The 22,400-nt window shown below is 37.9% G+C and overlaps 2 protein-coding genes across 2 annotated transcripts; one reads left to right on the forward strand and one right to left on the reverse strand.

Moving 5' to 3' along the window:
* Positions 1–1,276: 1,276 nt before the first annotated feature.
* Positions 1,277–3,543, reverse strand: LOC104102983 (large ribosomal subunit protein eL20). Its single transcript, XM_009610847.4, has 4 exons — positions 3,398–3,543; positions 3,166–3,281; positions 2,985–3,048; positions 1,277–1,814 (listed from the first exon to the last, which is right to left on the reverse strand). The coding sequence occupies exons 1-4, from the start codon at positions 3,410–3,412 to the stop codon at positions 1,473–1,475; spliced, it is 537 nt and encodes a 178-aa protein (XP_009609142.1). The 5' UTR covers positions 3,413–3,543; the 3' UTR covers positions 1,277–1,472.
* Positions 3,544–4,540: 997 nt separating this feature from the next.
* LOC104102985 (non-specific lipid-transfer protein 1-like) lies at positions 4,541–4,897 on the forward strand. The gene has a single exon (XM_009610848.2). It carries the CDS (start codon positions 4,541–4,543, stop codon positions 4,895–4,897), a length of 357 nt encoding a protein of 118 aa, XP_009609143.2.
* The last annotated feature ends 17,503 nt before the right edge of the window (positions 4,898–22,400 follow it).

Below are 22,400 nucleotides of genomic sequence, written 5' to 3' on the forward strand. Positions count from 1 at the left end.
GATCTGAATTACAAACGAGAAGATATATTATACAATTAAGCACAGATTAACGCAGTGAGAAGAATAAGATCATCAAACCAGAAAATTCGAAGAATAAGAAGAATAATTGTGAGAGCTTACTTCAATCTGTAGATTACGCCGTAAGATTATGGTGAAACAGAGTGTGAGGTCGTGTCGCGTAAATTTATAAATAGAGTAGGGGTATTTTAATCAATAACTTGTTCCCGTGTTAATTTAGTAGCTAAATAAGGTTGACTTTTGATTATGTGGCTAAATTTGATTGACCAGGCGTAAAAATGACTATTTATAAATTTTTCGCCATTTTTTGTCCCTATTTTTAAAAGCTGTGCAAATATAGCCCTTGAAAAATTACTCATTTGGAAAATATTAGACTCGGGTCTAATATTTGCTCATATATTACTTAACCTTACAGATAAACATTAAATTATCATCAAACATTAGCTATAACTTACAAAATTATAAACCGTAGTCCAATATTTCTCGTAAAAAATTCAGTTTGCTCAAAAGTGATACTTAGATCGTGGTCTAAAAGATTCACAAGTTTTTTTTGTTAAAAAAAAAAAATCCTTTCTGAAAGTTTGGTAACCATTATGATCGATGTGATTTTCCTTTCAATATGGACACAGTGTATCAATTGTGATTAACATATATTTTTTGTTCTTTTGTTCAAAATGTTTTGGGATATTTCTTTCACTGTAAATTATGATTGAAGGCCGATATTTGTTCATTTCACCGCAGCTAGTAACAGGTGGAAAAACTAAAGCCACAAATATGACTTTGATTTTGTCCCTCTACAAACAGTTATTTACATTAAAAAAAAAAAAAAAAAAAAGGGTATAAGAAGTAGGAATTATCTTTATCCGAACAAGAGTTGATAAAATGAATTTTTTTAGACTTCATTTCCTAGTAAAGACCAATGTAGTAGCCAACCATATTTCTGGCTGTGTTGATCACTTGGGACACACTTAAGGCATGTGTTTTTGTTTGCATTGTTATTTACTACCTCCCTCCGTTCAAAAAATATTGCGGTGTTAGTTTAACTTGGCAGCATTTGTGTAACACTAAAACATTTGATACATGCGGTCTGAAATCTGCCATACCATTTATACGGCTATAAATACATCTTATTAATAAGGAAATAAGAGAATTTAAATATTCAATAGCGAATTTAACGTAGCTAATGATCTATCAGCAAAGTGATGGCATACTAATCAACTCTATGCATGAAGTTAATGACAAAATGACAAAATTATCCTTGAGAGAACACAGAATCTAACTGAAACTGTTGAAACAAACAATTTTTTAGGACTCGAAGAGGACGAAACTGTCTGATAACTAGAAGGCTAGAATTATAACAAAAGAAAAAGACACAGGTTTTTGTTGGCCAACTAGTGCAACAAAATTTGCATAAATTCAAAGTTGCTTCTCAATTAACTTAATGACCTAACATGTTACATGAACAAGTTGGGTCTGGTAGCCTTGTATGTTGTCTTGAGTTTTCTACTAGGTGGTCTGACTTTCTTGAACACCAATGGGAACTTGATTTTGGAGTCATGGAACTGCTTGGTGCTCTCCCTCTTACATAGCTTAGCTGGAATAGTGGCTGTCTTGATGATCTGGATGCAGTGATGGCGGACCCTGTGACGTGAAGCCATCTCAGTGTACATCTGTTCCACAGCTCCATTCAAAGTGGTATCTCGGTACTCCTTGTACATGTTGTGGTACCCAGTTCTACTCTGATAACGCAGCCATATACCATAGTTCTTGATCTTAGTTGGATTCTTCTCAAAGATCTACAGAGACAAATAACATTTCAGTCAAGCATACAAGTAATATACCACTTTTTAAGTGAAGTTCAAGAAGCCCCATTACAGGGTTTGACTCCCAGACTCCGTGGCTCCCTGCACCTCACTCTCTCCCCCCTCGACTTGTCAATAACAATACATGTTCTAGCTCGCTCCCTCTGTTACTCATCCTGTTCCCAACTTGCTTTTATCATTACACCCAGCACATCAACTTAAGCCCTCATCTCCAAGGGGTACATGAAAGGAGTAATATCACCATAAAACACCTCTTTTGTAATGCAAATTAGCAACAAAGAGTGTGTGTGTGTGTGTAAATAAATAGCAATAGTATATAATATGTTCTGGATCCTAAGAGCATCAAGTAAAAATGTAACTACAGTTCAAATTCCTCAAGGAAGAGTGGTGCAACAATAAAGCAGCTGTTGTAACTTGTAAGACTAGGAATAGTTGGAAGAGGCAGAAGCGAGAATACGGTTCCCAATACGCACAGATAAAAAGGCAGGCCCAAACACCGATGTTATTAAATAAATTGACTGAAATATATCATTGAAAAGATTGGCGAGACAGCAATTCCCTCTAGTTGGCTATAATGTAATCAACGTGAAAGAAATAGGAAGCTCCATCCATATTTGCAACACAAAACTTTCAGAAAAAGGAAATCACATATACCTGCAATATCATGTAAGTAGTAGAAAGAAAACCATCCTCACAAGTACCAAGGTCATAATCTAAATGCCCTTATACATTCTAATTGGCAGGTCAACTGTTTGAAATTCACCTTTACAAACATCAGATACAGAAATCCAATAAGCTAGTATTTACATTTCCTATTTCAATGACTAAAAAGAAGCAAAAGTAGGTAATAGACACTGGATACTAGGTGAAGTACAAAATCAATTTCGGGGAACTAGAGAAAACAAAAAACGCGCCTATGTAAGCTTTACAAAGTATAGCCAGATCCCAGCCCAAACAAAGGAGGACACCATAAAAATAGCATAAATATGACAGAATCCTCCGAAGAACTCAACTAATTTGGTATTAAGATGTAGTCAATGTACTAACGTTGACATGAAAAAAAAACAAATACATAAGCAGATACCAGAAGTGCAGTAAAATCCGATTGATTCATCCATAAATACATAGATATGAAGAGCATACCTCATTAATAGCCAGCATCTGCCCATTACTCTTCTTCACCTTCTTCAACTTTCTCAAGTAGTACCTTTTCTCCACCAAATCAACCAAAACCTTATTATTCAGTAACAGTCATTTTCCAATACACACATTTAACTATATAATATGTTTAAATCAAAAATGAATAGTTGGCACAGGTACTAACCAAAATTTGGATTTAGCACGGACCTCATTCGTAGCCCAAAGTTTCATTCGGTAGATCTTTGGGTGCTCATCGTTCTCTGTTGGCAGAGCTCTGCCCACCACCTGGTACTGATGAAACTGCCGAACAACAACAACAAAAAAAAAAAAAAAAAAAAGAAAAAAGATACGCACAATTGGAGTTATCAACTGAACCGCAAGAAATGAGAAGAGAAAAGAAAGTTTAAAAAGCTTACTTTGTAGGTCACCATTTTCTGTACGGCCCTCTTCCTTTCTCCCTCTCCCGCTGCTGCTCTGTGCCCCGTCCGTGGCTATGGTGAACAAAGGATTAGGGTTTTTGAAAAATATACTTATTGAAACCCATCGCGATCTGGGCTATAAAATGGGCTAGCCCAGGCTTGACGGTACATCTAACCCAGTATACATTTAAAAAAGGGAAGAATTAACTAAAATAGCCGCCTACCCAACCTTAAACTTAAAAAGACAGCGGATATATAATATATGTATAATTCATATATAATATGTGTGTAATTATATATAATTATTACTCCTATATAATATACGTACGCTAGTTTAAAAAATAAACAGTAATTAGACCGGCTATTTGTGTAAAATCCTTTAAATGGAGAAGTTTGGTAACCAGTCAGATGTATCTTTGGTAAAAATAATATTTTCTAACCACATTTCGGCTCTGGCTTTAAAAAATAATCATTTTCATGTAGTTTTAAGTAAAACTTTAAGTTATTGGTCAATTAGTAATAGTTGAATAAACTAAAATTAGTCATACCGCTCATAAATATAACTTTGAATTTGCCCCTTGACAAACAGTTATTTACAATTCTTTTTTGGTATAACAAGTAGGAAGTATCTTTACCTGAACAAGAGTTAATAAAATGAAATAGACTTCAATCCTAGTAAGGATCAATGTAGTGCTGTCTTGATTACCTAGGACACACTCGAGGCATGTGATTTTGTTTGCATTATAATTTACTACAAAGAGAATCTAATATTTGATAGCGAAATTAACAAAGTAAGACCAATTGATAGATGGATAAACGTAGCTAATGACCTACACAGTTTTGGAATCAACACTCCTCCATTTCAGATTAATTTGTCACACACTGTCCCATAATTTGAAAAGGAAGGAAGAAATAAATAAAAATTTCCACATACACTTTTATGAGCTTCCTACAATGATAAAAACATGGATAGTTCAGTATTCCTTTTAGAGTTAACAACAAAACAAGAGCAAAAATACAAGGAAATATCCAGCATGCTGTGATGCCCAAGACAAATAACAAAACTTGTGCGTGTACTATATATAAATACGTAAATTTTACTAAGCTTTTCTCAACAAGAATATATTTCCAATTAAGGCAATGACTAACTCTAAATTGGTACCACTTTCTTTGCTCCTTGTTTGCACAGTGCTGGTTGCGGCACTTCAGACAAAGGCATTACTCTCATGTGACACAGTGTATAGTAGCCTCCAGCCATGCATTGGTTACGTACTTGGTGGCGGAACTCTGCCACCAGATTGTTGCGGTGGGCTTAAATCTCTCCTCACTGTCGCCAAGACCACTCTTGATCGTCAGAGTTTTTGCTCGTGCGTCAAGGGCGTTGCTTCTAGTGCCACACCCGAAGAACTCGCACGAGCCAACGGTCTGGCGGGACGATGCCACGCGCGTGTTCTTTTCAAGATTAGACCAGATATGGATTGTTCAAAGGTCAAATAAGATGTTGCTATTATTTCTCTGTGTAACATATTGTTTGATGAAAATAAAGTTGTTATTAAGAGGTTAGGTCAATAATCAAGAATCAAACTCAAAAAGGTATTTAGAGGTGTAGCCCTAATTCCTCTAATAAGTTTGTACATTTCTCGTGACTATTAATTAAATTTAGTCACTTTTGGGTGGTTTCTTCCTACTTTACGTGATTTTACTTTTCTTAATCCTCCATTTTACTTACCCTTGTTGAAGTATATTTGTTGTTTATATGATCCCTTAAAATTATCCTTTCTTGTTTTGAATTTGTGATGATCCAAAAGGTTATTTTTAAGTTTAATTTTTATTTCTGTGTTCAGAGACCTCGAATAGCACCTTTCAGTATTCCTCGACTTGCGTGCCCAATCCAAAAAAAATTTCGGAAAATTTTTATGTGAAAAATTTATTAAAATGTGAAATAGTGCTTTAAAACTCACTTAAGTTGACATTTTGGGACTTGAGCGCAGTACTTAACATTTTGGGACTTGGGCGTATGCCTGGAATCGAATTCGGAGGTCCCTAACTCGAATTATCGACATTTAACGGAAACAAGAAATCTAAAGGCTAAAGACTTTCAAAGTTTGACCACAAATTGACTTTTATTGATATCGGGCTCGGATTTCGATTCCGAAAGTTGGAATAGTTCTGTTTTGTCATTTATGACTTGTGCGCCAAATTTAAAGTCATTCCGGATTCGTTTAATATGTTTCGGCATGAGTTTTGTAAATTAAAAAGTTTGAAACTCAAAAGTTCGAATCGAGGTGTGAATTGTAATTTCAACGTTGTTTGACGTGATTTGAGACCCCGAGTAAGTCCGTATTATGTTACGGGACTTATTGGTATATTCGAACGGGGTCCCGAGTACCCCGAGTGTAATTCAGATTAAAATCAGATCAAATTTTGGACTTAAGCAAATTCTGAAATTTGCTACTTCTAGTGTGTTCGCTTCTGCGAAGCGTTGGCCGCAGAAGCGTGAAGTCCATCGCAGAAGCGGAAGTAGAGGATCTGGGCAAGAGAGCCGTAGAAGTGGAAAACTAGACACTTCTGCGAGTCCATAGAAGCGGACATTGCGTTCGCAGAAGCAAAAGGTAGCGCAAATGCGCATTTGGCATCACAGAAGCGATTTCGCATAAGCGAAAAATGCCTCCGCAGATGCGAGGCTTCAGCTGGCCAGTGCTTCTTCGCAGAAGCGGCATTTTCAGTCACAAAAGCAACTCCGCATATGCGACCATTTCATCGCAAAAGCGAAAATTGACAGAAACATAAGGGATCGAACAATCATTTCGCCAATTTTTGTTTGAGTTTTAAAACCTCATTTTTTGGGCGATTTGAAGAAGTTTTTCACGACTTCGGACTGGGTAAGTGTTTATTATCATATATTGATGATATTTCATAAGCTCATGTCTATATTCATCATTTATTTCGGATTTGAATGGAAGAAATTGGAATTTATATAAAACTTTCCAAAAACGAAAATTTAGGATTTGAAGGTCCATTTGACATTAGAATTAGATCATTTTTATATGGTTGGACTCGTCTCGGAATGAGTGTTCGAATTTTGTGAGTTTTTCCGAGATTCGAGATGTGGGCCCTACTATTAATTTTTTTTTAGATGAATTTCGGATTTTAATTCGGGAAACTAGTAATTTCATATGGAATTAATTCCTACAATTCGTGTTGAGTATATTGGATTGTTTGTGACTATATTTGAAGCTTTAGGATACCAATTCGCGAGGCAAAGGTTTATTGGAATCTTGAATTTGGTTGCGAAGCGAAGTAAGTGACGTGGTTAACCTTGACTTGAGGGAATAGAACCCTTGAATTATTTGTTACGTGAATTTCATGTGTAACGACGTATAGGCGAGGTGACGAGTGCCTATACGTCGTCAAATTAATTGTTTGCATATTTATTTAAAAATTATAAATTATCTTAAATCACAAATTAATTATTATATTAATTATTTCTCTCATATTCCTTGTCCAATATCATGTCTTGAATTCATGCTATAATTGCTACATGCTTATTTGACTTATGTGTATTAATTGCTACTTGATATTTAGCATATTAAATATTAAATTACCTATTTTCTCCCTAATTTTCACAATTAATTACTACTTGTTATTACTTGTTTCCTAAATAAATCATAATTTTTGTATGCCTTGTTGCCTAATAATTTCTTATTAAATATGGTATTTATTGGAGTATTTTTACATTTAAGAATTGCTAAATTATATTATTAGAGCGGGTTGCATGCCACAACAGATTTATATTAAGTTTATATTGTTGGAGCGGGTTGCACGCCGCAACAAAATTAAACTAAAAGTTTATATTATTGGAGCGGGTTGCACGCCGCAACAGAATTATTCTAAGTTTATATTGTTGGTGCGGGTTGCACCTCGCAACGGAAATTAATTGAAGGTTTATGACTGCTGAATTGACTTCAATATTTGATACGATTTAATTGTCTTATCTCTATCCCTGTTATTATCATTATTATTGCGTACATGTTAATGTAAGTGACTTGCCTTAGCCTCATCACTACTTCGTCGAGGTTAGGCTCGGCACTTACAGAGTACACGGGGGTGGTTGTACTCATACTACACTCTGCACTTCTTGTGCATATACCGGAGTTGGTCCCAGCGGTGTACTGTAGATTTGCTTGGATTCCGCTATCAGAGGAGACTTGATGTATAGCTGCACGACGTTCGCAACTCTGAAGTCCCCTTCTATTTTATCTTAGCTGTGTGCTTTCTTTCAGACAACTTTATTTTTGTTCAGACCCTTGTTTATATTATTCTAGAAGCTCGTGCACGTGTGACTCCAGATCTGGGATGGTATTTAGACATCGTTATTATTTTGGTTTGTTCATTTAAATTCAGATATTATTCTGGTTGATGGTTTCTTTACTATTTAATTAAGATGAATTATTAAAAATGGTTTAAATTATTTTAACGTTGGCTTGCCTAGCAAGTGAAATGTTAGGCGCCATCACGGTCTCGAAGGTGTAATTTCGGGTCGTGACAAGTTGGTATCAGAGCACTAGGTTACTTAGGTCTCACGAGTCATGAGCAAGCTTAGTAGAGTCTGAAGGATCGGTACGGAGACGTCTGTACTTATCTCTCAAAGGCTATGAAGTTTAGGAACAATATCACTTCTTTCTTATTCTGTCGTGCGATTTTATTCTATCATCGATGATTGAACCATTCTACTATTATTCTCTCGCATATGGCGAGAACACGTAATACATCTACCGACGGATAGGGACCAGAGCCCCATGTGGCAACTATGACCAGGGGTAGAGGCCGAGGCAAAGCCCAGTCTCGAGCTCGAGCAGCATCACCTGTTGTGGAGCCTCAAGTGGATTTCGAAGCGGAGGTTCTAGCCCAGACTGTACATGTTGGACCAGTCTAGGTCCTGGAAGGATTCATAGCTACTCTAGTACTTTAGGATGCTCTAGTCCGTTTGGTGAGCCTAATGGAGGGTGTGGCCCAAAATGGTACATTTCCGGTGGCACAAGCCATCTCACAGGCTGGGGGAGGAGCACAAACTCCCACTACACCCGCTCCGGAGCAGATGGCTCCCCAGTATCAGGCTCCAGTAGTCCCGCCAGTTGGGATAGTTCAACCAGTTGTTGCGGCACAGGCCGGTGATAGACCCGCCATGTCTTCTAAGGCTTTATTGAGATTGGACAAGTTTACTAAGCTCTTTCTAGTTCACTTTAGTGGTACACCTTCTGATTATCTTGACCGCTACCATGAGGTACTGCGGAACATGGGAATAGTTGAAAGCAATGGGGTCGATTTTGTTGTGTTTCAGATGAATGATTTTGCCAAGAGGTGGTGGAGAGATTATGTACTCGCTAGACTAGCGAATTCATCTGCACTTATCTGGGATCAGTTCTTACAACTATTTCTGGAGAAGTTTATTCCTATTACACTAAGAGAGGAATATCGCGTGCAGTTTGAGCGTCTCCAGCAGTGTAGTATGACTGTTACCCAGTATGAGACCCAATTTGTGAACTTAGCACGTCATGTCATCATCTTGCTTCCTACTGAAAAGGAGAGAGTAAGGAGATTCATTGATGGACTCACTTATACTATCAGGCTTCAAATGGCCAAGGAGACAGGGAGTGATATTTCCTTCTAGACAACCGTGAATATTGCTAGGAGGATCAATTTAGTTTGTGCTCAGGAGAGAGGGCCAGTGTCAGATAAGAGGTCGTGTCATTTTGGTAATTTCAGAGGCGCCTCATCTGGAGGCAGGGTACTTATGGTAGGGGTCATCCTCCCAGGACATTTTATTCAGCACTTCAGGCATCTCATGATACTTCAGGGAGTCAAGCTCCTATTATGCCTTACTCTGTGCAGCCAGCATTTAGTGAACATTCAGCTCCTATCAGTGCACCACCACTCCAGAGTCACTACAATGGTTATCCGGCCAGTTCGGGCCAGCTTCAGCTTCAGCAGCCATAACAACATGATGGATGTTATGAGTGTGGGAACATTGGTCACATTAGGAGGTATTACCCTAGGTTGTCGAGTAACAGATCTCAGTAGGATTCTCGTGCCATCATACCGGCACCGGTTGCACCACCGCCCGCCCAGCCAGCTAGGGGCAAGGGTTAGACAGCTAGAGGTAGAGGTCGGATCGTTAGAGGTGGAGGCCAGCCAATTAGAGGTCGTCCAGGGGACGCGGTTCAGAGTGATGGGGCCTAGTCCCTATTTTATGCTTTTCCAGCTAGGCCTGAGTCCGAGTCATCAGATGCCATGATCACAAGTATTGTTCCAGTTTACCATAGAGATGTTTCAGTTCTATTTGATCGAGGATCTACTTATTCCTATATGTCTGTTGAACCTAAATTTTCCCTCATATTTTCTAAAAATGCATATATACTTTCAAAATGGTATATTTGCATCATCATTTAGTTTACAAACCTATACAAGTATTTTTCTATAATATTCCATAATTTTTAAAGCTCTAGATTAATTTCTTTCTACATTTTTATTATATAAATATCTAACAATTATACTTTAAATTGTTTTGTGATGACTTAATAATCTAAACTAATTATTTACACCAACACATATGTTTTATAATATTTTACTTTATTTTTTCTATAATTGTATTTGCATTTTTAGGCTAATTTCATATTTTTACAATAATAGCCTATATTCATGTATAATTACATTATTTATGCCAAAATAGCTTTTATATTTTTATAATATTAAGTTTTTATTTTCAAATATTTTAGTACACAAATAATATTTTTTGTTATTTATTAATTATTTTTATAAATTATTTTTGATTAATTTTGGGTATTTAAACAACAGCCCAATTTTTAAACAAATTTCGGACTAAATGAATGGCCCAAACACTCAAATACCTAGACCAATTACCCCAGACCAAAGCAAAATGAACCATGTCTAATACCCGGTCGCGACCCGCTTCTAAACGACCCGCTCGTCCAATTTTTTATCTCAACCGTTGATCTCTCAAGATCAACGGCCATCGTCCACTCCCCCCTCTTAAATTAACCTAACCCAGAACCCTACCCATTTCTCCTTAATCTGCCGCCCCTAAACGCTCAACTCTCCAATTCTCTCTTATGGAGAACCCTAGCCCACCCTCCCCCCCTTAATCCCTTATCCTAATCCCACTGATAATGGGATTTGACTACCATTCTCTTGCCATATTCGAATTCTTTTGGTACTGGTTGTCCGTTTGTGATGTTACCTAGGCGCTTGCCTAAACATGGCATGCAATATCTTCCGAAATCGAACCAAAGTGGTTCGAATCTTTGATTTTGAGCACTATTTCGTCTACATACGTTCAATACTATACTGTGTGAGTTCGATTTTGTTTGGATTCTACTGATTTACACTTTCCCTAAAAAACTAGGGTTTACAGATTTTTTCTCTTAAATTGATTTCAAATCGATTTGCATGTTTCTTTTCCTTGTTTGTTGCTTAAATTATTTTGTTTCCTTATATATTTGCTCGATTTTGACTGCTATATAAACCCCTCCCCCATTCCCTTTTGGACGGACCTGGAATCACAAAATTTCCACTAAAAAGCTAAAGATCTTCACTATGTTGTTCGCTTATTCTCTTGTTTTACTTTGGCTCTTGGCCGGCTGAAAGCTAAGGCCACCGGAATTCCTATTTTTTCGACCTTCCTTGGGTGTGAGCACTGCCCTGGGTTCCTCGAAGCCCTTGGAAACTTGACGTATCTAAGGACCTATGTTATACTGCTTTGTTGACATTCAAAGTTATTCTGTTCTTTTCTTGTTTGTCTACTTGTCAATCAGTAACTGGTGAGTTCTTAGCCTTTGCAATATTCATTCTCTTATGTTCCTGGTTAGATATTCGTGCCTCTGAAATTGCATAACCTAATGTGTTTCTAGACTATCTCTATGTGTACCTATGTTTATAATATGAACCTCTCTAGCATTTGCTCATGCCTAAATTGTCAATTCTAAAATGTATTTGTGTTTGACTTGAACAATTTAGACTATTTGAAGCTCGTTTAGCTTAATGTATTGGTACTTTGAGTGTTTACATTGGTTATATGACATCAATTTGTTTCCTGTCTTGTCCTGGATTTCTATAGTTATTGATTTGTATCTGTGATATGCCCCAATCTATGTTAAACCCTCATTCTAGCTATGAGTTGCTCCTATGATTATTTTATCACTTAGTATGTCCTTACCCTGCCCAACTCTGTACTCCCTAGCAACTAGTTGGAACCTTTTAGAATAGCTTTTTAACTTGTGTTCCCTATAACATTTGATTATGTTTGCCTTATTGGTGTGATTTGCACTGATCAACCCCTGGTGCTTAGCATAATTTGACCCTTAGGCTTGAACCTGTTAAGTTAATGTTATGTGGTTTGTCCTATTTGGCATAATGCCTTGCTTATTAATTTCATAATCTCGGAAGCCATAATCCCCCTTGCTTTCTTACAAATATTCCTTGCCTCAATGTGCTAAGTGTGGACTTATGATATTAACCCGTCTCTTAAGTTTGCTTACCCTCGATGTTGATATGTTCATTGTCTGATCACTCTTGCAATGCATGTTCCTAAAATGCAAATGCACTTCTTTAAACTCTGCTATTTGACTACTATTTTTATTCTCATTGGTTGTTTTCCCTATTCTAAACCTATAATTCTTGGCCGGACGAAAGCCAGGGCCACTAAAGCTTTCTCTATTAACCTCCCTAGTGTGAGCACTGCTCGGGGTCCATTTTGCTTACTACTCAGTTCTGTCCTTCTTTCTGCCTGTTTATTGTGCAAATTGACTTGTTTAAGTGATTGTTTCATGGATCCTATGATCAAACCATGACTGTTGAGTTTGGTTCGAGTTCTCCTATGATTTTTGGGCTCTGTTGAGATCTGTGTGGAGAAAGAGCTTAGTTGAAGGCTTGTTAGTGATGGATATCTTTTGGGCCTGTCTTGGGCTTACTGTTATTTCTTGTACTACTTTGTAATTTATTCATTATTGGGCCTGTAATAATTCTGTAATAACAATTGGGGTGATAGTGAAATTGAAAAATGGATATCTCTTAATATTTGCATGAAAAAGAGTAGAAAGCATGTTTATAGGATTTGTGTGATCTATTTGCTATCTGACTTGTTATATGTAAATCTCTTTGGGCACTATTAGAAATCATGTCATTAGGGGATCACACACTGACATAATTAGTATGTTGTCAATGCATGAGTATTCTATCTATTCTTGTGTCTACTGCTCTGTGTTGCTCGACAGCATGCTTATAGGAAATAATTGCTAATGACTGCTCCTTAATCTGCTCAGTAGATATCATGCCCATAGGATTTTAACTAATTAATTCGCTATTGCAATCTCATCGTCCATCTAGAAAGCATGCCTATAGGAGCTAATTGTATGAGAATCAGTTCCAATCGCCAAGCTTTAGAAATCATACTCGTAGGACATCACTACTCGCTTTTCACACGTTGTTTTATTGTTTATCCACGCAATTATTAGGAAGCGTAATAATTTTTAGCATTTCCAATAAGTTTCGATATTTTTTATTGTATAAATCACTTAAAAATCATGCTTATAGATGTGTCCGCTGATAATCTGTAATAAGCCACTTAGCAGCATCTGGCATTTACCAATTGGTAATTTGGAAATCATTAGGTCTAAAAATAGCTTGCGCTTCTGAATCAGATCATTTAGAAAGCATGCCTATAGAGTTTAACAACTGCAATCCCTTCAATTCTGAAAACTGCCTAATATGTAAAATTTGTTTGCGTGCATTTATTTGCCTAATTGCGGAGGCTAATGTGAGCCTTTAATTGGATCTAATTGCAATCCTATTTATTTTGAATTGTCGCCTAGCTTTAATACTTTTGAGCAGCCTAAGTCAAGTCTAGAACCACCCAAAAATAGAGGTCCAAATGCCTCCTGGACCATAGGCATGGGACGGGTAGTGCACGCATAAGGAACGATTTAGAATCAACTAGTGCGCTTTAGGTAATAACTTAAAGATAGTAATCGGGTAGCAGGAGATGATAGTCTGTGCCCGCTCAATAATACGAGTAACACCCCATCTTGAGGGAGTTACGAAGTATTATTTATGTTACACGGGGTGATCCTTTAGGCTAAAAAACTTAGGACTCCCATCTTATCTTTGAATCAAGTGTTTGTATTTATTCAAAGTCTTTGATAATAAAACTTCCCAAACTTCTTATTTTCTTTGTCTTTGTTTATCTGACTAATTCATATAGTTCGAGTTTGGTCGGGACCCACAGTTGTGGACCTCGAAGAGTGCCTAACACCTTCTCCTCGAGGTAATTTCGAGCCCTTACCCGATCTTTGGTAATGCAAACTAGTCAAACCGAGTCATATGAAAATAGGTGCCCTAACGCACCTTAAAAACCGTTAGGTGGCGACTCTCCTCTTTTAATACCTCTTTTCAAAGAGTTGTCACATGTCGAGGCCCGATTTCACGAGAAAACGGGGCGCGACAGCATGGCGACTCTGCTGGGGATATTTAGGCCCTTACCATAGCAAACTTGGTTTATATGAATTAGTCTTCTCTGATAAACGTGTTTCCTTGTTCTTTTATTATTTTGCTGCTACATGAATATCCCGCCCCTGTTTCCCTTTTTATTGTTGCATGCACACCCTTTCCCTTATTCTCCCTCTATTTGAATTCGTCTTAGTATGCAAATCCCTTCCCTTATTTTCCCTTCTTTGCTCAAATTATCTCTAACATGCGTATTCCTTTTTTAGTAGTACTTATTTGCTCCAAGTCGCCTTCTAAATTGCTACACCATATTTCTCCCCACCCTTACTCCCTCGCTTACTTTTTATGATTTTCACATTGCACGAACTAACTTTTTATTGTTTTCCTTTTTTTTCATGTCTTTTACGTTTCATTTTAATACTGCATTTACTGTTTTCATCATGCAAAATATTTGACAACGTGTTGTTTATCTTTGCATAAAGCATGCTCCATATCATATTCTACTCGTGCCCAATTAATACCATAACGGTGCTTGATGAGTGTTCGCACTCTTCCGAAATAACCCTTTAAATTTAGAAAGGCTTATTTGCGGTAAAACTAGTCGATCAGCGGTGCAGTCGACGGTTCTGTGCCTTTCCCTCTCAAGTTGCCCGCTTGAGGGTACTGGTCTAGACTCTTCTAGAAATCCTACTCTAATATTAACTGTGCATGTATTATGTCCAAACCTAGTATGGGTTAGAACATTGTCCGCGTGATAACCCGCTAAGGCAAGCCTTGTCCAAAGTCCGCCGGGATTTCCATAATCCCAATGGATATCATCACTATATGTGCATTATTTAGAGAAAACATGCCCGTATGCCAATCATTAATGTGTAAATAGTCAAATCCCGGGGGGGGGGGAGGCTAACTTTATTTATTTTGCAGAAATGAGGCACGAAGTCCCCAGGTTTGGCATGGTTCAAAATATCCCACCTTTGCTGCTGGATTGGTGGAAAAACCTCTCACCAATTGACAAAAATCATGTAGAAAGAGTCCTCGGAAATTTACCCTCTTTATTAGACATTCAGCCAAACAATGCATTAATTGAGGCCGCCACCATGTTTTGGGATGAGAAGAGAGTCGTCTTCCGTTTTGGCGACAGAAATGACTCCTCTTTTAGAGAAAATAGGAGGCTTCACTGGACTCCCATGGGATAGCCCTGGTTTGTTGGTACCGAAAAATCGTACTTCCCGAGGTTTCTTGAAAATGATGTGTTTCAAGAAAAATGATGAGTTACTCTGTCTGAAGAAGTCTTATATACCATTTGAGTTCCTTTATGAGCGTTATGGGCACAACAAGTCATATCGCCTTTACCATGATGAACTTGCCATTACTTCTTTGGGTTGGACACACCGCCGAGTTTTTGTATTCATTGTCTGTTTTCTGGGAATGCTGATATTTACGATGAAGGGAGAAAGGATCCACACTTGCCTAACTATGGTCGCCAGGACTTTAATGGAGGGAATTGAGGGGCAAACTTATACCATTGTCCCTATGATCTTGGCTGAGATGTACCGGGCTTTAGACCGTTGCAAAAAAAGGTTATGGGCACTTTGAGGGTTGCAATCTGTTGCTGCAGGTATGGTTGTTAGAACACTTTCAGAGAGGTGAATACCGTCAAGAACCTCCGCGACGACCATGGAATGACCACATCGCCTATCATCATACGAAGAGAATGACTTTTATCCCAAATAGGTTTGCGCAACCGGGAAATGTTATGAGCTGGGTACGTTTCTTCAGCAATTTGACTGATGAATTAGTGCATTGGATGTTCGAATGGTTCCCTAGCAGCGAGTTCATTATCAGGTCAAGAGAGACTCCTCATCTAGTGCTAATCGGGTTGAGAGGAATCTATCCTTATGCTCCTATAAGGGTTATGAGGGAAGCTGGGAGAAAGCAGGTTATACCTCGGGGTTCCAACATGGTCCAGTACAAAGCAGAATTCAAAGGGAACACCATTCCATTCAAGTTCGAGGCACAGCATATGTGGCATAAAAAGATCATTCTGGAGAAAGATACCATCGAGCCAGATCGGTATCACGCCGGCCATGTGTACTTCTACCCATCATGGTTGGTAGATGATATAGCGAAAGATGTCAAGCCAGGGATTAATTTGAGGAATAGGGTCATAGACGACGCTGCTGAGGCACAAGTCAAATACAGGATGTTGCGCAAAAGGGTTTTCGAGTCTGAAGCCAAGCATTTTGGAACAATATAAAGTGGACAAAGAAGCAATCAAAAAGTGGAAAGAAATTGCTACTAAATCAACAGAGAGGTTGGAATATTTGGAGCAGGGGTGATGGAGCTTGAGGGAAAGATGAAGAAAAGGGTCTCAGACTGTCAGAATACAGAAGGCAACGAAGGAGGGCATCTAGCAAGGGCTTATCTGTTGTTGGACATGCGCGACCCGGGGAACCTGATTGATGGAGCTAAGAAGGGCAAGCATGGAGAAGGTCCCTCTGGGACCAAATAGATTAGGAATAATATTTTATTTGCTTTCTAGATTCGTTTTAGACTTTAATTGTAATAAGGCAAATGCCATTTGTCACGACCCACTTTCACCTATAGGTCGTGATGGCGTCCAACACTACAGTTAGGCAAGCCAACAAATAAATTAAACATATATCAATTATTTTCAGAATAATTTCCTAAGAAATTTTATTATTTTACAAGCAATATTAAGAAATTAAAAAAAGATACCGTTTAACTTAAATCCAAGAAAAATAATACAATTCCAAATTCTACCAATTAGGGGTGGGCATAATACCGATCGAACAGAAAAAACCGCCCGAACCGAAAATTTCGATTTATTCGGTTTCGGTTTTTCGGTTTATTCGGTCGGTTTGCGGTTTATAGTTTTAAAAATTTCGGTGTTCGGTTCGGTGGTCGGTTTTAATGGTTCGATTTTCGGTTTAACCGAAAAATTGAAAAACCAAATTTCGGCAGAGGTGGCTAGTAGGCTTTGTCCACTGCGAGGCACCATTGTGTTGGGAAAGAAAGTGAATCGAGACATTAATAATACATATATAATTTACTGTTTCATTTGTTTTCTTTTGGAAACTTTGAAGTAATAAGTGAAAATAAAGTATGCCTTATAATATTTATGAATACCTAGCTAGCTAGCTTTGTCTCAACATATATTCTCTTTAGGTACCTTTTGAAGCTTTCCATACTGCATGCTCTATGAAATCATTGGCATTAAAGCTTGCACTTTATTCTTCATTTGCATCATTAAATTTTGAATTTTTTTTTTTTTTTTTTTTGGGTTCTAAATTAGCTTTGAATAAGCACATTTAGATTCACACAAAGCAGGAGATCCTATGTTAGTGTGCATGCTCTATTTTTTACTCAAAATCTAGTTTTTTTGTTGCAGCAAAGTACTCTGTTCGTTTTATTTTATATAATTATGTTTGATTAATCATAAAATTTAAGAAATACATAAATATTTTTTAAGTTTGTAGTCTTAAATATATTACTATAATATTTGTGTAACTATAAAACTTTTAAAACTTATCGTCTTAAATATATCGAAACAATTATGATGATAAACGCTCGTCGTTAAAAATAAAATAAATTTTTTTCCATGGCTTGAAACCGAAACCCGAACCGATTAAACCGAACCGAACATGAATAAACCAAACCGAACCGAAGTTATTATGGTTCGATTTTGGTTATTAAAATCACAAACCGAAAACTGAATTAACCGAACCAAAATTCTACAAAACCGAACCGAACCGATTGATGCCCACCCCTACTACCAATGTGTGTGCCAAGACCTGGTGTCACGAGTGTATGAGCATCTGGTAGATTATACAAAACCTCTAGTACTGTCTGAAATAAAAATAGACAGAATGAAAAATACAAGGAGAAACACTGGTAGCTGCAGAACGGCTCAGAAAGGCAGCTCATCACTATGCCCCTAGATAACGTGGGTGTAAGACTATAGGTCCCCCACTAGTACTTGCCTCATGTCCCACACAAACAGTGCAGTAAGTGTAGTATGAGTACGTAAACAACGTGTACCCAGTAAATATCAAGCCTAATCTCGAAGTGATAGAGACGAGATGGCCGACTTTGACACTTACTATGGGTCAATAATAAAAATTGAAATAAAACTAGAATATCTAAATCAGCATGATTCACAAAATTTATAATAATTTATTTAACCAACAGAAATAATTAAATTCCTTCAAATGCAAAAATTCTCAATATATTAATTAAATTCCTTCAATTCTAATAAATTTCCAATTTATCAATTAGTCTCATTTACAGGAATAACAATAATTCCTTAACAAGCAGGAATAATAATTCTTTAAATTTCAAAGATTTTCAATTTATAAATTAGCTTCGCAAGCTGCAATAAACTATCAAAGTATCATGTAATTATTATTATTAAGCACGATTTCTGCCGAGGTCGTATGACCCGATCCAGAGTGTCGTGTACACTGCCGAGGGACGTGCAGTACGATCCATAGATGCATCTATCCTGCCGAGGCATTCTGCCCGCTTCACAAGAAATGAGGACATTTTCTTATGTACCTCCGGAAGGAGAGTATATTTATTATAAGATAAATTCGGGAGAAAGAACGATTTCTCTTAAAAATTAATTAATTTAAACAGAAAATCAAGTATATGAGATTTCCATCCTTTAATATTTTTTATCTAACAGTTCACTATATATATATATATATATATATATATATATATATATATATATATATATATATATATATATATATATATATATATATATATATAAGTAATTCATGCTTTGAGTCCTAAACTACCCGGACTTTAACATTAATAGTAGCTACGCACGGACTCTTGTCACCTCGTGCGTACGTAGCCCCCATAATTAGCAATAATTATTACGTTAATTACCTATGGGAAAATTTCTCTCTCACAAGATTACACAAGAGATTTACCTTAATTTGCTCCAAGTTAATCCTCTAGAAGTCCTTTTCTACGATTATCCAACTCTGACTGGCTCGAATCCCAATGTTTTCCTTGAAAATATATCAAAATCCCCTCTACACAATCTCCAATTCGTCAAAAATGGCAAATGGGACGAAGCCCCCTGTTTTTATAACTTACAGATCATGGAGTCCGATCATGGGAGTCCGATCATGGACCTTGATCATGAGACTCGATATTGGGCCTCGATAGGGCTCGATCTTGGGGTCGATCATAGCCCAGAATTTCCAGCAGAAAAGAAAAATTACAGTAGTTGTTTTAAGTCCAACTTTTGATCCGTTAACCGTCCGAAACTCACCCGAGGCCCTCGGGACCTCATCCAAATATACCAACAAGTCCTAAAACATCATAGGAACTTATTTGAAACCTCAAATCACATAAACGACGCTAAAATCACGAATTATGCTCCAATTCAAGCCTAATGAAACTTAAAATTTCCAACTTCTACATTCGATGTCGAAACCTATCAAATCAAGTCCGATTGACCTCAAATTTTGCACACAAGTCATAAATGATATAACAGAGCTATGAAAATTTTCAGAACTAGATTCCGACTTCGGTATCAAAAAGTCAACTCCCCGATCAAACTTCCAAACTTAAATTTCCTATTTTAGCTATTTCAAGCCTAATTTAACTACGGACTTCCAAATAAAATTTCGAACACGCTCCTAAGTCCAAAATCACCATACGGAGCTGTTGGAATCGTCAAAATTCTATTCCGGGGTCATTTTCTCAAAATATTGACCGGAGTCAAACTTGGCCTTTTAAAACCAACTTAAGGAACCAAGTTTTCCGATTTCAACCCAAACACTTCCAAATCACGAACTAACCATCCCCGCAAGTCATAAATATTAAAAGCACATATGGAAAGTTTTATTTTTTGGAAACGAGATTCTAAAAGTTAAAATGACCGGTTGGGTCATTACATTCTCCACCTCTTAAACAAACGTTCGTCCTCGAACGAGTTTAGAATTAAACCTGAAATGCTGAATAAGTGTGGATATCTGCTCCGCATGTTTTCCTCGGCCTCCCAAGTCGCTTCCTCGGCTGGTTGGCCCCTCCACTGGACTTTTACTATAGAAATCCTCTTGGACCTCAACTGGCGAACCTGTTTATCAACAATAGCAACTGGATCCTCTTCATAACCCAAGCTATTATCTAGCAGAACTGTGTTGAAGTCTAACACATGTGATAGGTCGGCATGATACTTCCGGAGCATAGATACATGGAAAATCGGATGAACTCCCGATAGACTAGGTGGCAATGCAAGCTCATAAGCAACCTCCCTAACTCGTTTCAACACCTCAAATGGGCCTATAAACCTTGGGCTCAATTTCCCCTTTTTCCCAAATCTCATGATTCCCTTCATCGGCGAAACTTTCAAGAAAACTTTTTCACCCATCATAAAGGATAAATCACGCACTTTCTGATTTGTGTAACTCTTCTGTATGGATTGTGCTGTACGAAATCTCTCCTGAATCAACTTTACCTTTTCCAAGGCATCCTTCACCAAATTAGTACCATGTAACTTAGCCTCACCAGGCTCAAACCACCCGATGGGCGAACGACATCGCCGACCATACAAAGCCTCAAATGGAGTCATCTCGATGTTGGATTGGTAACTGTTATTATAAGCAAACTCATCCAAAGGCAAGAAACGATCCCACTGACCTCCAAAGTCAATCACATATGCCCTGAGCATATTCTCCAAAATCTTAATTGTCCGCTCTGACTGCCCGTCGGTCTGTGGATGAAAGGATATGCTGAGCTATACACAGGTCCCCAATTCACTCTGTACTTCTCTCCAAAAATGTGAAGTAAACTGAGGGCCTCTATCTGATATTATAGAAATTGGCACACCGTGCAACCGAACTATCTCCTGAATATATATATCTGGGCCAAACTCTTTGAAGTATACGTGGTCACAACAGGAATAAAGTGTGCCGACTTGGTTAACATGTCAACAATGACCCAAACTGCATCAAACTTCTGCAAACTCCACGGCAACCTAACTACAAAGTCCATAGTGATGCGTTCGCATTTCCACTCTGGTATAGTCATCTGCTGAAGTAGGTCACCTGGCCTCTGGTGCTCAAATTTAACTTGCTGGCAATTTAGACACCTAGCCACATACTCAACTATGTCCTTTTCATTCGTCTCCACCAATAATGCTGCCTCAAATCAGGATACATCTTCGTAGCACATGGATGAATAGAATACCGAGAACTGTGTGCTACCTCTAGTATCTTTTTCCTCAGTCCATCTACATTAGGAACACATAGATGCTCCTGGAGTCGATGAACACCATCCGCTCCAATAGTAACTTCCCTGGCACCACCCTATAGTACCGTTTCTCAAAGAACCATTAAGTGTGGATCATCATACCGGTGAGCCTTGATATGCTCAAATAGTGAAGACTGAGCTACAACACATGCAAGAACTCGGCTGGGCTCTGAAATATCCAGCCGCACAAGTCTGTTGGCTAAGGACTGAATATCTGAAGCCAATGGCCTCTCCTCTGCTGAAATGAAAGATAAACTACCCATACTCTCCGCCTTTCTACTCAAGGCATCTGCAACCATATTTGCTTTGCCCGGATGATACAGGATAGTAATATCATAATCTTTTAGTAACTCAAGCCATTTGCGCTGTCTCAGATTTAGGTCCCTCTACTTGAACAAATGCTGCAAACTGCAATGATTAGTGTAAACTTCACAAGACACCCCATAAAGATAATGCCTCCAAATCTTAAGAGCGTGAACAATCGCTGCTAACTCTAAAATCATGTACTGGATAATTCTTCTCGTGGGACTTCAGCTGGCATGAAGCATATGTAATAACTCGACCTTCCTGCATCAGTACACAACCCAAGACAACGCGTGAAGCGTTACAATACACTGTATACATCCTCGATCCGGAAGGCAACACTAACACTGGTGTTGTAGTCAATGCTGTCTTGAGCTTCTGAAAGCTCACCTCACAATCATCGGACCATTGGAACGGAGCATCCTACTAGGTTAATTTGGTCAAAGGTGCTGCAATAGATGAAAAACCTTTCATGAACTGATGATAATAACATGCTAAACCCAGAAAACTTCTGATCTCAATCGCCGAAGTGGGATGATGCCAATTCTGAACTGCCTCAATCTTTTTGGGATCAACCTTAATGCCCTCGCCCGATACAATATGCCCCAAAAATGCTACAGACTCTAGTCAAAACTCACATTTAGAGAACTTAGCATATAACTTTTGTTTCCGCAACGTCTGAAGCACAAATCTCATATGCTATTCATGCTCCTCCTTACCGCACGAGTAGATAAAGATGTCATCAATGAAGACAATGACAAATGAATCAATATATGGCCTGAATACCATGTTCATCAAATCCATAAACGCTACCGGGGCGTTAGTTAAACTGAATGACATCACCAGAAACTCATAATGACCATATCTAATCTGAAAAGCATTC

This window comes from Nicotiana tomentosiformis, chromosome 6 (genome assembly GCF_000390325.3).
Source record: "Nicotiana tomentosiformis chromosome 6, ASM39032v3, whole genome shotgun sequence".
NCBI lineage: Eukaryota > Viridiplantae > Streptophyta > Magnoliopsida > Solanales > Solanaceae > Nicotiana > Nicotiana tomentosiformis.

Bases quoted from the DNA above. Each gene is read 5' to 3' on its own strand.
- LOC104102983 (XM_009610847.4), bottom strand. The intron at 3,049-3,165 runs GTTAGTACCTGT...GGTGGAGAAAAG, and splicing joins CGTGCTAAATCCAAATTTTG to GTACTACTTGAGAAAGTTGA. The intron at 1,815-2,984 runs GTATGCTCTTCA...TTGTCTCTGTAG, and splicing joins AGATGCTGGCTATTAATGAG to ATCTTTGAGAAGAATCCAAC.
- LOC104102985 (XM_009610848.2), top strand. From the start codon at position 4,541: ATGACTAACTCTAAATTGGTACCACTTTCTTTGCTCCTTGTTTGCACA.